This window comes from Musca vetustissima, unplaced genomic scaffold (assembly GCF_032173495.1).
Source record: "Musca vetustissima isolate MV318-11 ecotype Yass unplaced genomic scaffold, APGP_CSIRO_Mvet_v1 utg20792, whole genome shotgun sequence".
Taxonomy (NCBI): Eukaryota; Metazoa; Arthropoda; class Insecta; order Diptera; family Muscidae; genus Musca; species Musca vetustissima.
The window spans coordinates 1-16,002 of NW_026886288.1; the positions used below are offsets into that span (position 1 = coordinate 1).

General features: G+C 34.2%; 1 protein-coding gene across 1 annotated transcript; it reads left to right on the top strand.

Annotated features, from left to right (window-relative positions):
* The first annotated feature begins 14,515 nt into the window (after nt 1-14,515).
* Nucleotides 14,516-15,259, top strand: LOC133333804 (ATP synthase subunit b, mitochondrial-like). Its single transcript, XM_061542093.1, has one exon. It carries the CDS (start codon nt 14,516-14,518, stop codon nt 15,257-15,259), a length of 744 nt encoding a protein of 247 aa, XP_061398077.1.
* The last annotated feature ends 743 nt before the right edge of the window (nt 15,260-16,002 follow it).

Here is a 16,002-nt window from a genome sequence, read left to right on the forward strand (position 1 = left end):
GGTTATAAGGGGACTACCCCTAAAAAGGGGGTGAATATTAATAATTTTTGGTAGGCAGATTTGTTACCATATACGACTACAAAATACCAAATTACAGCGAATTTGGTTGAAAACCGTGCTCAAGAACCCCAAAATACCGAATATTGGAGGGTACCATTAAATGTGGGCTACCCGAAAAAATTGACCTATATTTTTAATTTTTAGTGGAGAGATTTGCTACGCAATAATAACTCACAGTACCAAATTTCAGCGTATTCGGTTGAAAAACGGGCTCAAGAACCCCAAAATACCGAAAATGGAGGTACCCTTATATGAGGGCTACCCGAATAAATGGGCCTATATTTATAATTTTTTGTGAAGAGATTTGATACCCAATAAGAACTCAAAGTACTAAATTACATCCAATTCGGTATAAAAATCCGGTCAAAACCCCCCAAAAACTGGAAATTGGGAGGTACCCTTATATGGGGGCTACTAGAAAAAGTGGACCTATATTTATAATTTTTAGTGGGGAAATTTGGTACTCAATAAGAACCCAATGTACCAAATTTCAGCGAATTCGGCTGAAAATCGCGCTCAAGAACCTCAAAATATTGAAAATTGGGGGTACCCTTATATGGGGGCTGTCCGAAAAAATGGACCTATATTTATAATTTTTAGTGGGGAGATTTGCTACCCAGTTACTAAATTTCAGCGAATTCGGTTGAAAAACACGCCCAAGAACCTCAAAATACCGAAAATTGGGGGGTACCCTTATATGGGAGCTATGCCTAAACGTGGACCGATATATCCCATCTTCGAACTTGACCTGCCTGCAGACAAAAGAGGACTCTATGCTAAATTTTGGGGCTCCATCTCAATTCGTTTAGACGCTAGAGTGATTACAACAGACAGACGGGCGGACGGACATGCTTAGATCGTCTCAATTTTACGCTGATCAAGAATATATATACTTTATAGGGTCGGAAATGATTATTTCGATGCGTTACAAACGGAAAAACAAAACTAATATACCCTCCATACTATGGTGGAGGGTATAAAAATCACTTTACTCCTCTTGGCAATAAAAAATGTCATGGAATGATTTTTTTAATTGTCTTACTAAAATCTTTGTTCATTTAATTAAAAAAATATTGACGGATCATTATCAAAGCAGCCATGCTTTTTCTTTTATTGGTTCATTGGTGTTTGTGTTATAAAAACGACATCTAGACAAAAAACGTTTTTTGGTTCATTTCATCCCTAAATATCATCCGTTTATGCAAATTTGCATACTTTATGCAAAATTGCAAAACTATCATCTAGTGTGGCAATGGTAATACTAAATATTATTAGAATAGAAAGACCCCTGTAAATATTTAAGTATAGCTTTCACACCCGGTCTCTCTCCTTCTAGATGGATGCATACGGCATAGAATGCAAATTTTGTATTTTTTTCACACAATAGTGTTGGTCAATTTGATTTGCTCAATATGATTATTAATTAGCGTTTTCCCCATGTACAATTTTGTGACCTCTAAAGAGACCGGAAAACATATAAAATGCTTTTGGTTGACTTCAACAGCCAAATATAGACCGATTTTACCAAAGCACAATAAGTGTCTTCACTGGCCAGAACCCGATATGCAAAATATCGTGACAATTGTTTCACAGCGGTGACCGTTAATTTGTTTACAAATGGTAATGGACAGAGGGATAGACACACACATCTATATCGACTCACTTAGTCGTGATATAACGACTCGGACCGACCAGGACCAATATTTCATGGAGCTACAAACTGTTGAAACACAAACACTGATAACACCTTCCAGCATAGGTGTTAATTTCTATTTTAAGAAATATAGATATCATTATAAACTATAGTCAAATTTCTTATATTTATTTTTAGCACTTTTTTCTGGCACTTTTCTAATATTTTTAGCACTTTTCACCATATTTTTCAACAAAATCTAGCATTTTTTCTCAATCAAGTTTTGGCAACACTGCTCCCATATATGTTTTCGTCCGATTTGAGGTAAATGGTGTACCAAAGTCCCTATATATCTTTCGATTTGCACGAAATTTGGCATAGCGTACTGTATTAAGTCTAGAATGATGTGTGCAAAGTTTCGTGAAAATCGGTTCAAATTTAGATATAGCTCACGTATATGTTTTCGTCCGATTTGAGGTAAATGGTGTACCAAAGTCCCTATATATCATTTGATTTGCACGAACTTTGGCGTATCGTACTGAATTGAGCGTAGAATGATGTCTGCCAAGTTTCGTAAAAATCGGTCCAGAATTAGATATAGCTCCCATATATAGTTTCGCCCGATTTAAGGTAAATAGTTCACTAACGTCCCTATATATCTTTCGATTTGCACGAAATTCGGCACAGCGTAATGAATAAGGTCTAGAATTATGTGTGTTAAATTTCGTGAAAATCGGTTCACATTTAGATATAGCTCCCATATATATTTTCGTCCGATTTAAGGTAAATGGTGTATCAAAGTCCCTATATATCTTTCGATTTGCACGAAATTTGGCATAGCGTACTGAATTAAGTCTAGAATGATGTGTGCAAAGTTGTGTGAAAATCGGTTCAGACTTAGATAATGCTCCCGTATATAGTTTTGCCCGATTTTAGGTAAATAGCCCACTAAAGTCCCTATATATCATTGGATTTGCACGAAATTTTACACAGCGTAATGAATAAGGTCTAGAATGATGTCTGCCAAATTTCGTAAAAATCGGTTCATACTTAGATACAGCTCCCATATATGTCTTCGTCCGATTTAAAGTAAATTGTGTACCAAAGTCCCTATATATCATTCGATTTGCACGAAAATTGACATAGCGTACTAAATTAAGTCTAGATGTGTGCAATGTGTTGTGAAAATGCAAAGTATTCCCGTATATAATCGGTTTAGGTAAATGATATAGCACCCATATATATTTTGCTCGATTTAAGGTAATTAGCCCACTAAAGTCCCTATATATATTCGATTTGGAAATTTTACACAGCGTAATGATGTATGCTATTTGTTAAATTTCGTGAAAATCGGTTTTTTAAATATAGCTCCCATATATATCTTCGTCCGATTTATGGTAAATTGTGTACCAAAGTCCCTATATATATTTCTATTTGCACGAAATTAGGCATAGCGTACTGAATTAAGTATAGAGTGATATGTGTGTGTGCAAAGTTTCGTGAAAATCGGTTTAAATTTAGATATAGCTCCCATATATATTTTCATCCGATTTAAGGTAATTGGTGCATAAAAGACCATATGTATTGACCACTCTTGGTGATGTATGCTATGTTTTGAAAATCCGTTTTTTGACTAGCTCCCATATATATTTTGCTAATTTAATGTAAATGGTCTCTCCCTATATGTGTTTCGATTTGAACGGAATTTGGCATAGCCTACTGAATTAAGTCTAAAATGATTTGAATTATTTATTTTAGATACTTTTACTGACCTCTGCATTGTGTTATAAAATTCGCATATTTATTTTCCACATTAATTCGATATAGCTGCCAAATACAATGAATGCAACAAGTGTTGATACGATCAACAAGTCCAACCGAATGCTTAAAAAGTTGGAAGATAATGTTCCAAATAGCGATCTTTTTCCAGTCGAATGGATTATATTTAGTTTTTGCAACACCTCATTGGAGTTCCTACCCACCAGCTTCATCATAAATATGTAGGTCATCAGATCAGAGTAGAAGAGGTGGGTTAGGCCGGATGAAAAAAAGTATGACATTGTCCATCAAGGAGTAAGGAGGATCTCACCACTGATCTTAAGCAATTCCCTTAGTTTTTTGTTAGGGAACTGATGATGATCAGGGGCGAGATAATATACTATAGTCTTTCTGAGATACGACTGACTATTTTGCAATAACAAAATACAAATGGTAGCCAACTGAATAATTTGATTTATTTTTGCTCAGCGTTTATAATAGTAAAGAATTTGTATTTTTCAATCCTTGAGTTGAGTTATTCATCGTCGTATCAGTACCAAATACAATTAATAAAAATAATGTTTGTTTGGACCACTGTCTTCACGCACAAAAGAATAAATAGAATTTGAACATTACATGAACAAACACGCACACCACCATTACTACTACTTCTCCTGCTATATCTACAGTTATGGCAATACATTCGCATAAAAAGAACTAAGAATTCATTTATAATTCACTGCACGTTTTGCATAAACGACAGCGGCAGCAACAACAACACCATCCTTTTGGAGGTTGAGTGACAACAACGTTAACGTCATACGGACTTGGCTAGGGACTCTGGGAAAGGATTTAAACTAAATAAAAGATGAAATTAAATAAACCGAACTGTAAATACAAACTGGATGATAGAAATTTCCTAAATTGCATTTCAGTTTTAAATGGATTACAGCGGAGATTTTATTTTTACGTCTTGTTTTTGCTCTTCTATTACTTAGAAATATGAGCAACACATACAAACACACACACATACTAAACGGCGTGTGTGTGTGTAGGGAACAAACAGTGTAAGTAATTTTAATTATATATCATAAAACGAACATCACACATCACTGTCAACATCAAGATAATTTGATTACACACTCATGGATTTTTTGTAGAAGACCATGGATGCTGAGGCATGTACGAGGGGTGAGGGATAAGGATATACCAGTTCAAAAAATAAGTAAATATTACAAAAGCAAAGAGGGACAACTTTAATCCAAATTTCATAGTCGTTGAAAAATATGATTTAAAAAATAGCTATAGCTGTGATAGTCGTTGAAAAATATGATATAAAAAATCCACGCCTATAGCTGTGATAGTCGTTGAAAAATATGATTTAAAAAATCCACGCCTATAGCTGTGATAGTCGTTGAAAAATATGATTTAAAAAATCCACGCCTATAGCTGTGATAGTCGTTGAAAAATATGATTTAAAAAGTCCACGTCTATGGCTGTGATAGTCATTGAAAAATATGATTTAAAAAGTCCACGCCTAAAGGAAAAATATTTCTCTGTTAGGTTTGTATCCCTTATTCCATCGATTTCCATTTGAAATCAATTTAAGAAGAAACCTTACGTTTCCTCAATTGTAATCCTTCCCCCAGAGATCACTCGCAATTGTTGCTAGCAGTTATTACCCAGCCATCCCCATTCATTTAAGATGATAATAAAATTATCTGATAAATTTCAATACAAACTCTGGTTTACTTTATTTCTTTTATGGAATTTCGTAAAATGTTTGCAAAACCTCAAAGGTATTTTGCACTTTCTCTTTATTTACTTATAACGCTTCAGAGTTCAGCTTCCCCACTCCAGGCCCCAATACAGCTGGGAATTACAATTGCAATGAAAACGGTCAAAAGCGAAGCACAGATAAACGACAAAAAAAGGCAACTCAACGAAAAAATAAAACATTTGCTTGCTACTTAAATTGTAATTCGATTTTTTTTCGGATTTTGGAGAGTTTTTTCAGCGTTCTCTTCGCCAGCGTAACGAATAAATTTCGTTTTGATTTATTAGTTTAAATTACGGAACATGTTCTATTTTTATTGTGCTTGTTAGTGTTGTTGTTGCTGCTGTTATTTCTTTAGCATCAGTGTTCCCTGTTCATGCTTTCTTTGGCACTGTTTCCGATTTGTTTTTTTTTGTGTCTCAAGGGCTTTGTGTCATTTTTGTAAAGAAAAACTGTTTTACACTCACTCGCACACCCACAGACACGTACAGGGGGAAAAAGTACTTCACCATGGGCAATGTGGTGTGGGTGGGCGTGAGTAGCATCAGTGTACCGTACAATTGTACAAATTTGATATTTTTCGAATTCCATAGAATTTTGTTGAATTACTTTAAGTGTCTAGGGTCTCTGTTTCATTGCTAAATTACTATGAAGAATATGATAATGTGATGAGTTCAATGGAAAGCAATTTCCGATTATACATGTGGTTTATTAATAGATGTATGTGAAGCAAGATGTTGAATGTTAGAGAATGTGGTACTCGGAAAGGGGTTATGGGGTTGAATTTGTAAGGATTTTTTTAAGAATATTTTTCCAACGACTATCAGATCTACAAACGATGATTTTTAAAGAATATTTTTTCACCGACTATCGTAGCTCTAAGGGGGGTTTTTTAAAGAATATTTTCTGACTGACTAAGGGTTGATTATTTGTAGAATATTTTTTCAACGAATATCAGTGCCATAGGCGTGGATTTTTTAAAGAATATTTTTTCAACGAATATCAGTGCCATAGGCGTGGATTTTTTAAAGAATATTTTTTCAACGAATATCAGTGCCATAGGCGTGGATTTTTTAAAGAATATTTTTTCAACGAATATCAGTGCCATAGGCGTGGATTTTTTAAAGAATATTTTTTCAACGAATATCAGTGCCATAGGCGTGGATTTTTTAAAGAATATTTTTTCAACGAATATCAGTGCCATTATTGCACTTTTAATGCTACAATCACATTTTTTCGGAATAAAACCCCCCTGGCTATTTGTCAGTTTTTTTTTGTTATTCCCCCAGAATAAAATCTAAGATTTTTCCTAATGTATCTATTAACACAATTCGATGTAAAATATGCGCATTATCTTAGGGGCAATTTTTCTTTTATTTTTCTTTATGATTTTAAGTAAAAAATCTTGTGGCATCAGATTGTGGAAAAATAACTGAAAATTTCTATACTTTTTATCTATCAAAAAATAAACCAAAATGAAAAGCTCTCAAGAATTTTTCGCTTTCCTTTCTTTTTTGTTATAAAAATGTTCATCATGTTGTTTATTCATCTTCTGTTGTGTCTTGTCTTCAGCAACAGCAAACTACATTTTGCCAGAGGTTATTTATACTTGTAAATAAAGCAGCGCAACAACATTGGCAATCGTTAGAACAATTCTTACCTCGGTCAACCAAATCAAAGAACTTTAAAGGATAATACTGCTGATGGTGATTTAGAAAACTTCATGAGTCTAGCTTTGAGCTCAATGTTGGTTAGGGTTGTCGTATTAATGATTTGTTGATTGTTGAACTGATAGTTCTTGAAAAATATTCTTTAAGAATCCACTGATAGTCCATGAAAAAATAATCTTGAAAAAATCCGCGCTTATAGTACAGATAGTCCTTCAAAGATATTCCTTAAAAAATCCGCTCTTATGGTATATATAGTCGTTGAAAAATATTCTTTCAAAAATCCACGAATATGACACTGATAGTCGTTGAAAATTTTTCTTTAAAAAAATTCATGCCTATGGCACTCATAGTCCTTGAACAATATACTTTAAAAAATCCTCACCTATGACACTGATAGTCCTTGAAAAATATTCTTTAAAAAATCTATGCCCATGACACTGATAGTCCTTTAAAAAATCCACGCCTATGGCACTCATAGTCCTTGAAAAATGTTTTTTTAAAAAATCCTCGCCTATGACACTGATAGTCCTTGAAAAATATTATTTAAAATAATCTATGCCTATGGTACAGATAGTCCTTCAAAGATATTCCCTAAAAAATCCGCCCCTTTGGTACATATAGTCGTTGAAAAATATTCTTTCCAAAATCCACGCATATGACACTGATAGTCGTTGAAAATTTTTCTTTAAAAAAATCCACGCCTATGGCACTCATAGTCCTTGAAAAATATACTTTAAAAAATCCTCGCCTATAACACTGATAGTTCATGAAATATATTCTTTAAAAAATCTATGCCTATGACACTGATAGTCCTTTAAAAATCCACGCCTATGGCACCCATAGTCCTTGAAAAATATTCTTTAATAAATCCTCGCCTATGACACTGATAGTCCTTGAAAAATATTCTTTAAAAAATTTATGCCTATGACACTGATAGTCCTTTAAAAAAATCCACGCCTATGACACTGATAGTCCTTTATAAATATTCTTTAAAAAATCCTCGCCTATGACACTGATAGTCCTTGAAAAATATTCTTTAAAAAATGTATGCCTATGACACTGATAGTCCTTTAAAAATCCACGCCTATGACACTGATAGTCCTTTATAAATATTCTTTAAAAAATCCTCGCCTATGACACTGATAGTCCTTGAAAAATATTCTTTAAAAAATTTATGCCTATGACACTGATAGTCCTTTAAAAATCTGACACTGATAGTCCTTGAAAAATATTCTTTAAAAAATGTATGCCTATGACACTGATAGTCCTTTAAGAAAATCCACGCCTGTGGTACAGATAGTCCTTTAAAAATATTCTTTAAAAAATCCACGCCTATTGGTAGTCCTTGAAAAATATTCTTTAAGAAAAAAACGCCTATTGGTAGTCCTTTAAAAATATTCTTTAAAAAATCCACTCATCGAAATCTGATAGTCCTTAAAAAATATTTTTTTTTTAAATATATGCCTATGACACTGATAGTCCTTTAAAAAATCCTTGCCTATGACACTGATAGTCCTTGAAAAATATTCTTTAAAAAATCTATGCCTATGACACTGATAGTCCCTAAAAAATATATTTTTTTTAAATATATTCCTATGACACTGATAGTCCTTGAAAATATTCTTTAAAAAATCTATGCCTATGGCACTGATAGTCCTTTAAAAATATTCTTTAAAAAATCTATGCCTATGACACTGATAGTCCTTTAAAAAATCCTTGCCTATGACACTGATAGTCCTTGAAAAATATTCTTTAAAAAATCTATGCCTATGACACTGATAGTCCTTAAAAAATATTTTTTAAAAAATCTATGCCTATGACACTGATAGTCATTTAAAAATATTCTTTAAAAAATCCACGCCTATGGAACTGATTGTCCCTTAAAAAGTTTTTGTTTATTGCATTCTATTGTTTGTTAGTTTAATTTAGATTTACCTGGCAACCCTGTCCTCAACACGCGTTTTTATGTGTTAGTTAGTGTATAACTACTCTGAAATGCTAGTTTCCGATTGTAGTCATCTCTACTCAATCCACGAATTTTATTTGCACTAAATATTTTAAAGAATACAGCCTGAGGCTGTCTTAACAAAGAAAAAACGCTGATACATATTTTTCTGCACAAAGGACCCAGTTGGCATTTTAGTTGCAAGAGTTGGCAAATTGTTGCTTTAGGTTTTTAATATTTGTTCGTGTTTTTTAGGAATGTGTAAAAGTATGTTGTTGAAAATCAAATCATACATTTCAAATAATGTTTAGAGAACTACGGAACTTTAAGGTTCAACATTTTAAGACATTATTTAAGTGAAAGCAGCTAAAATGGTTCGCTTAATTAATACCCAATATAAAATATTTTATTTATATTCAGCCTCTACGGAATAGTGGATCTGTATTAAAAATAATTTGCGAGGTGGTACGTTAGCTGTTGGAAAATTATATTAATTACTGTGAACATTGAGACTTTTCATTAGAAAGTATAAATATTTAAATACTTTTACTTCTGTTAATACCCACCAACCCTACGATGTAGGATATCGAAAAATATATATATATTTTTTTCGATATTTCTGAAAATTTATCTTGCCATGTCTTGATGTCACAATAAATAATGTTTTACAGAAGACGAGTGTGTGAATCCTTTAACAAGCGAGTAAAGTAAGACATGATTTTCATGTACATGGCTGTGGGTTTGTCATATTTTATATATATTTTTGTAGTATTTTTACTTTATGTGGGCAAAAAAACACTAGCTGCATTGAGATTCGAGACATCCAGTGTGAAAAGGAAAACTTTGTCTTCATAATTTTGTTTTTTTTTTCTTCTTCTTATGTTTCTGACAGTTACTATATATAAAATGGCTGCTGATGATGAAGATGACAACACCGAACATATCAGACTCAGACTTAAATGCATACATTTATTTATGTTTTTTTTTTTTTGCCTCAGAAAATTGAGGAGCCAGAGTAAAAACGAAAAGTATATGAAAAACAAAGTTTTCGAAATTTATGAGGTTATTTCATAGTTTGTTTTATGAGTGATAAATAACATCGAATCGTTAACACAATTTTATTGGAATACATTTTTTGTTTGAGTAAACTGAAGTATTTAAAGAAAAAATTTTATTAAATTATATATGGCTTGAAAAGGCACTGTTGCAACCTAAAGTAGTGGTAAAGGGGGTTTCTAAAGAGATATGCTATTTTCGCACTTTGTTCGGTTGTATACCGGGAAATTTTCCAAAAAGAGCAACGGGTTCGTTGCTGAAATTAAACATTAAATTAGACTCTTGCACCGAAAATAGTTCTTTAGCCATGGAAAAAATTCGGTCCATAAAGGGTTAAATAATTAATTTCCAATGAAAAATAAAAATAAAAATTATCATCAGTAGATTTATGAAACCATAAGAGATTTATTCTCCCACACACACAAAACCATTGATCAAAATAAAATATTAATTTAGTAGCGATTTTTTTGCTCTACCAATCACATCACTTCGTTATGAGGGGAAACAAATTCCAATTTATAAACTTATACGAATGAAGTATCTTTAGAAAACTAGAAAACTTGAGGGTAGAGAAATACCAACAATATTTTACCATTGATTATTCATTACGAAGATTTCGTGAAAGTGTAAAGAAAAGTTTAGTCACGTTTTTTCGCATATCACAATTTCATCACATGAATGAACACCTTGCAGCCCCTTCCACAACAAACACTTCTTTGCTTACATGCGAGCGAGCCACTGTGCTGCTAGATAGGAGAAATATTCTCCTCCAGTTTAGTTGGGTTTTTTCTTCTTCATCTGCTGCTGCTGCCAGAACTTTGAGAAAAGAAACTCAAGAAACTTTTAAACGAAGAAACATTCAAGTGATGTTCACAAATCATCGACACATCGCTTTTATGAAGTCAATATCAATCAATACGAACGACAGTGAGGAAAAGCAAGGCACACGAAAGAAAAAAAGAAAACTACGAAATGGAGGTGTTTGTTTCTTTAGTTCACTTCACCTTCATTTCTCCGCTCCGTGTCTGTGTGTGTGTGTGCCTTCGTTATTCGGAAGTTCGTTATAATTTAGCCCTGAGCAAGGAAATGAAAAGTTTCACAAATAACCCGTAAGTCTTCGGTTAAGTCGTTAATGTATTTGAATGTTAAGTTTTTGCGGTTCAAAAGATCAAAAGTGGTGCGGCAGACAACTGCGCTGGTTTTTGTGTGAATCAATAAAATTAATGTCTGGAAATGTGGAAAATCTAAAAACAAAATGCAAGGAGAGCACTTGAAATGGAGGGGTTTTAATGAAGTGTAAAATAAGGAACACAAAATGAAATGATGAAAATGGAGCACATAATTTAAAAACAAAATGCAAGGATTGTAATTTGCGGGACTTGAAATGGAGGGGTTTTAATGAAGTGTAAAATAACTTTGGAACACAATTTTGTAATTTGAGAATTGCTGCAAGTTGTTCGTGTTATTATGAGGTGGAGGTTATATCAAATTTCTGGAAATATTCGTCGAGGGCACTATATAGTATATATATTTTTGAGCAGATTTAAATTAAGTGTCTTTGTCAGCCTTGCCGTCTTTTTTGAAAGCACGAGGTGCAATATTTCAAATTAAGCTTTGAAATGTTACACATATATTGGTATATATCAGTCAATGTTTTTATATAGCTCTCGTATAACGTTACCGCACCATTTTCTTTGTTTTGGAGGCATTTTGGGATCTTGCAGGGTAAAAAATATTACTTAGCTGGCGTGTGACAGAACTTTAGTTCCATAAGCCGAGCTTAAAAAAGATTTCGAGGCGCGTCGGTCTTTTGCTCAGTTTCAATTTCAATGACAATGTTCGGCAATGTTGTCTTCCACTTGATCTTTCCCTCTAATTCTTGGCCTTCCCCTTATGTCCTGGGACAACTTCATCCATTCTCACAACATGCAGATCATCCCATAGATCTTTCGGAGAATTTTTCTCGCAAACACTCCAAGAGCCGCCTCATCTGTTTGCGTAAGTACCCATGCTTCATATCCATATAACAGCACGAGAAGTATGAACGTCTTGTAGAATGTGAGTTTGGTCTGACGAGAGGTGTCCTTGTTTCTAAACTGCATCTGTTCGCCTATCCTTCTCCAAAATTTCATTAGTTTTATTTATAGCGGTATCAAAGTATATAAAATATTTGAAGCAGTAGTTCTCAAGTTCCGCAGTTGGTCCGTGTTTACTGGACGTTTTGCGCGTTCATACCATCATCTTGGTCTTCTTGCCGTTTACTGCCATACTCACATTGGCAGACTCCTTCTCAATTCGTTCAATGAATGCTGTTACCGCTCTTATTGTTCGACCAATTATATCGATGTCATCGACGTAGGATAGTAACATTTGTTGTTGAGTATACAGAGTGCCATTTCTGTTCACCTTTGCCTCTCGTATGACCTGTATCCTCATTCGGTATTAAAGGGTTGCGAGATGTCCTTTCCAACTTTTACTGCTGATCTTGTGACAATTAAAGTTATCCTGCATAGCCGTATTAATTTTGCAGGAATGCCGAAGGCAGACATGGCTTTAAAAACCTCTAACGGATTAAGCTGTTGAATGCAGTTTTCTAGTCGACGAATAGGTTAAATTTGTCAATGTGTTTTTCGTGGGTCTTTTCCAGGATTTGTCAGGTCTGAAGCCGCATTGGTATGGTCCAATAATGACATTGACCATTGGCTTCAGTCGTTCACACAGTACACTGGATAGCACTTTATAGGCGACGGGAAGGAGACATATTCCTCTATAGTTTGGCACATATCGTCCAGTCTCCTTTTTTGTGCACGGGACACAGGATGCTGAGGTTCCAATCGTTGGTCATGTATTCCTCTAGTCAAATCATACTAATCAGATGGTACATGCTCCTTACCAGTATCTGACCACCAGTCTTGGTCATAGTTCGGCACCTGCTGCTTTATTATTCTTCACGGGATTAATTGCTATTCTGACCTCATCTTGTACTCTATACCGTCATCTCTTATTTGTTCTGGGATATCTTCTTCACAGCCACTGTTTGACACCAGAAGTTTTCAAAATTCAACTTCCAGATTCTCAACGCGCTATCTATATCTGCTACCAGGTTTCCTTCATTTCTACGGGAGGATTTTCCGGCACCAAAGCCTTCGGTTTGGTGTTTTACTCGTTGATAAAATTTCCAAACTTCGTTCTGACTCCTGTACATCTCGATTTGCTCCCGCTCACGTTTTTCTTGTTCTTTCTTCTTTTTCTGAAAATACATTTCTTCTCTCTAATTTTCTTCCGATAATTCTCCATCACATTACGTTTTTCGCCTCAGTAGCATTACGACACTCCTGGTCGTAGCAGACCACCATCGAATTGATGGTGGTCGTTGGCATACAAGTGTTGCATTTACTGCAGTTGGTAGGCAGTGGGCAAATCTTTGTCATTGTGCTTCTATATTATTATCGGGACAATGAGTGCCTGCAACAAGCAAGTGGGTAATTTGAGCGGAGTAGACTTCTGCGATTTGTTGTGTTCGATTCGGTCCATTTCTCTAGTTCCTCACTCACCTAGGATCACCATTTTGAAAATGTGTTTGTCATATGTAGCACGTAATATTTTTACCAAACCTACATCCAGTACGAAGGTGGACTCAATGATCCAGTTCTTCTGGTATCTTCAAGTTTGAAAACTTATAACTTACATACGAAACAAATGGAGCATCGGCAACCCATTTTTTATACCCAATGTCCAGCTTTTTGTGGACAACAATCTGGCAAGCCTACCTCTACCACATGAAAATACAAATAAGCCCACAGGCATTTATCCGTCAAAGGGTGGACATAACATTATGCATTAGACACAAAATATACTTTCTAATACCCTAAAATACACTAAAGTGATATTCCTCACTTCGGGCGCTATTAACAACACAATTAACCGCCCAAGATAACAGCGTGTCCAAATCACATTAACATTAATACGAATAGTGGTCGTCTTTCAACTGTCAATTGATTTAAGAATAGATTTTTCCTAAAAGCCTAAAGCTGATAATTTGACAGCCAGCATATGTAGACGTTCTATTTGTTTAACAATCAAAAGCGAAAAATGCCCCGGCGGTAATGTTTATACAAATCAGGCATTTTCGGACAAACACACCCACAATCGTACATCAAAGATAAAATGTTTACTTCAAGTAATTAATGATTAGGCTGTCACAAACACATCAATCGCTTCCATAAGAGAAAATTTCGAAATTTTGCAAAAAAATGTGGCTGCCACCTCATAATTTGCGAATTTGTTTAACCAAAGTCGAAATTAACATTATAAAATAATATAATTATATGTTGTGTATGTTTAGTCTATTAGCAAATCAATAAATCATTCAATTTTAATTTTTCAATATCAGGCAAAACTTTATTAAATTACATAATAATTGGAAATTATGCAGTTTAAATGAATTTTGAGAATTCCAATACATTTGCGAAAACGAGGAAATTAAATATTTGTGTACGAAAGTGCTGGAAAAGGCTCACATTTTTCTGACATATTAAATAAATTTTGAATTTATTTTAATAATAGGATTATTAATTAAAGAATTTACTATTTCAAACATTTTATTTTGAAAAATAATGATTTTAAAACCCAGCGTTATATTATTAACTTCCAAGTGCCTTAATATTTTGCGGAATACTTCCATAAGAGCCTACAGTTCCATCGCCAGCAATAAGAAACCGGAAGCATGTAATCAAAAGCGACCAATTGATCCAGCCAAAGTTCGAATGGGTTTCCTGCCCGATGATTGGTTTACATTCTTTTACAACAAAACTGGCGTGACAGGTCCATACATCTTCGGTCTGGGTTTATTGAATTATCTCTTCTCCAAAGAAATATACATTTGTGAACATGAATTCTATAATGGCATCTCCATGGCTCTGTTATGCATTGCAGCAGTTAAAAAACTTGGACCTCTAGTTGCCGACTATTGTGATAAAGAAATTGAAAAAATCGAAGAAAAATGGAAACAAATGCACGCCGAGGAGCTAAAAGCTCTTGAAAATTTAATTGAACATGAACGCAAGGAACAATGGCGTGCCGAGGGTAGTCTGCTATTAATGCAAATGAAAAAAGAAAATATCGCATTACAATTGGAAGAAGCACATCGAAAAGCAATGATGAAGGTATTTGAGGATGTTAAACATCGCCTGGATTATCAGGTGGAGTGTCGTAATATTGAGATGCGCATCAGTCACAAACATATGGTTAATTGGGTGGTCAATAAGGTTTTGCAGGAATTACCTGAGGCGAGGGATGAATCGTTGAAGGAAAAATATCGTGCCGATTTGAGTGCAATGGCTTTGAGAATTAAAAATTAAAGGACAGATTGTGATACAATGCTTATTTTATAAAGCAATATATTGTTTTTTGTTTTAATAATTATATTTTTTATACACTCCACTTTCAAGTATTTATCGGATTTTGGTATTGACAATGGTCAACTTTTTACATATCCCCAAGGTAAGGATGCCTCCCCACGTGGCTCTAAAAAACCATGGACCTACATTGAACATTTGCTGCACACATGTGTACATTATAAATTAACCTATAATGCTAAATTACAGCCCATTCGGTTGGAAATGCGGTAAAACCTTCAAAATACTGAAAAAGAGCCGAGACACATATAGGGGCTGTACTAAGGTCTTAATAAACATTTTAATTATATATATATAATTATATATATATATAATTATATTTGTATCGTTACGCATTTAAAAGTTATGCAAATTCTAAAATACCAGTGATTTTTTTTAATTTGAGAGCACGAGAAACTCTTCTCGGCAGCGCCATCTATTGAATGGGTAGATCCAAAAAGGAAACAAGATAGACACACGATTCCTTAGAGAATATGCATAGAATCACTTTCTAAGTCGATTTATGCATGTCCATGCGTCCGTCTGTCTGTTTATGTTAAATTGTAAATAAAGTACAGGTCGCAATTATGATCCGAATTGTATGAAATTTGGCATAGGTCCCTTATTTGGCCAAAGGACGAACCCTATTGAAATTGGGAAAATTCGGTTCAGATTTAGATATAGCTGCGATAAATATTTTCGTCCGA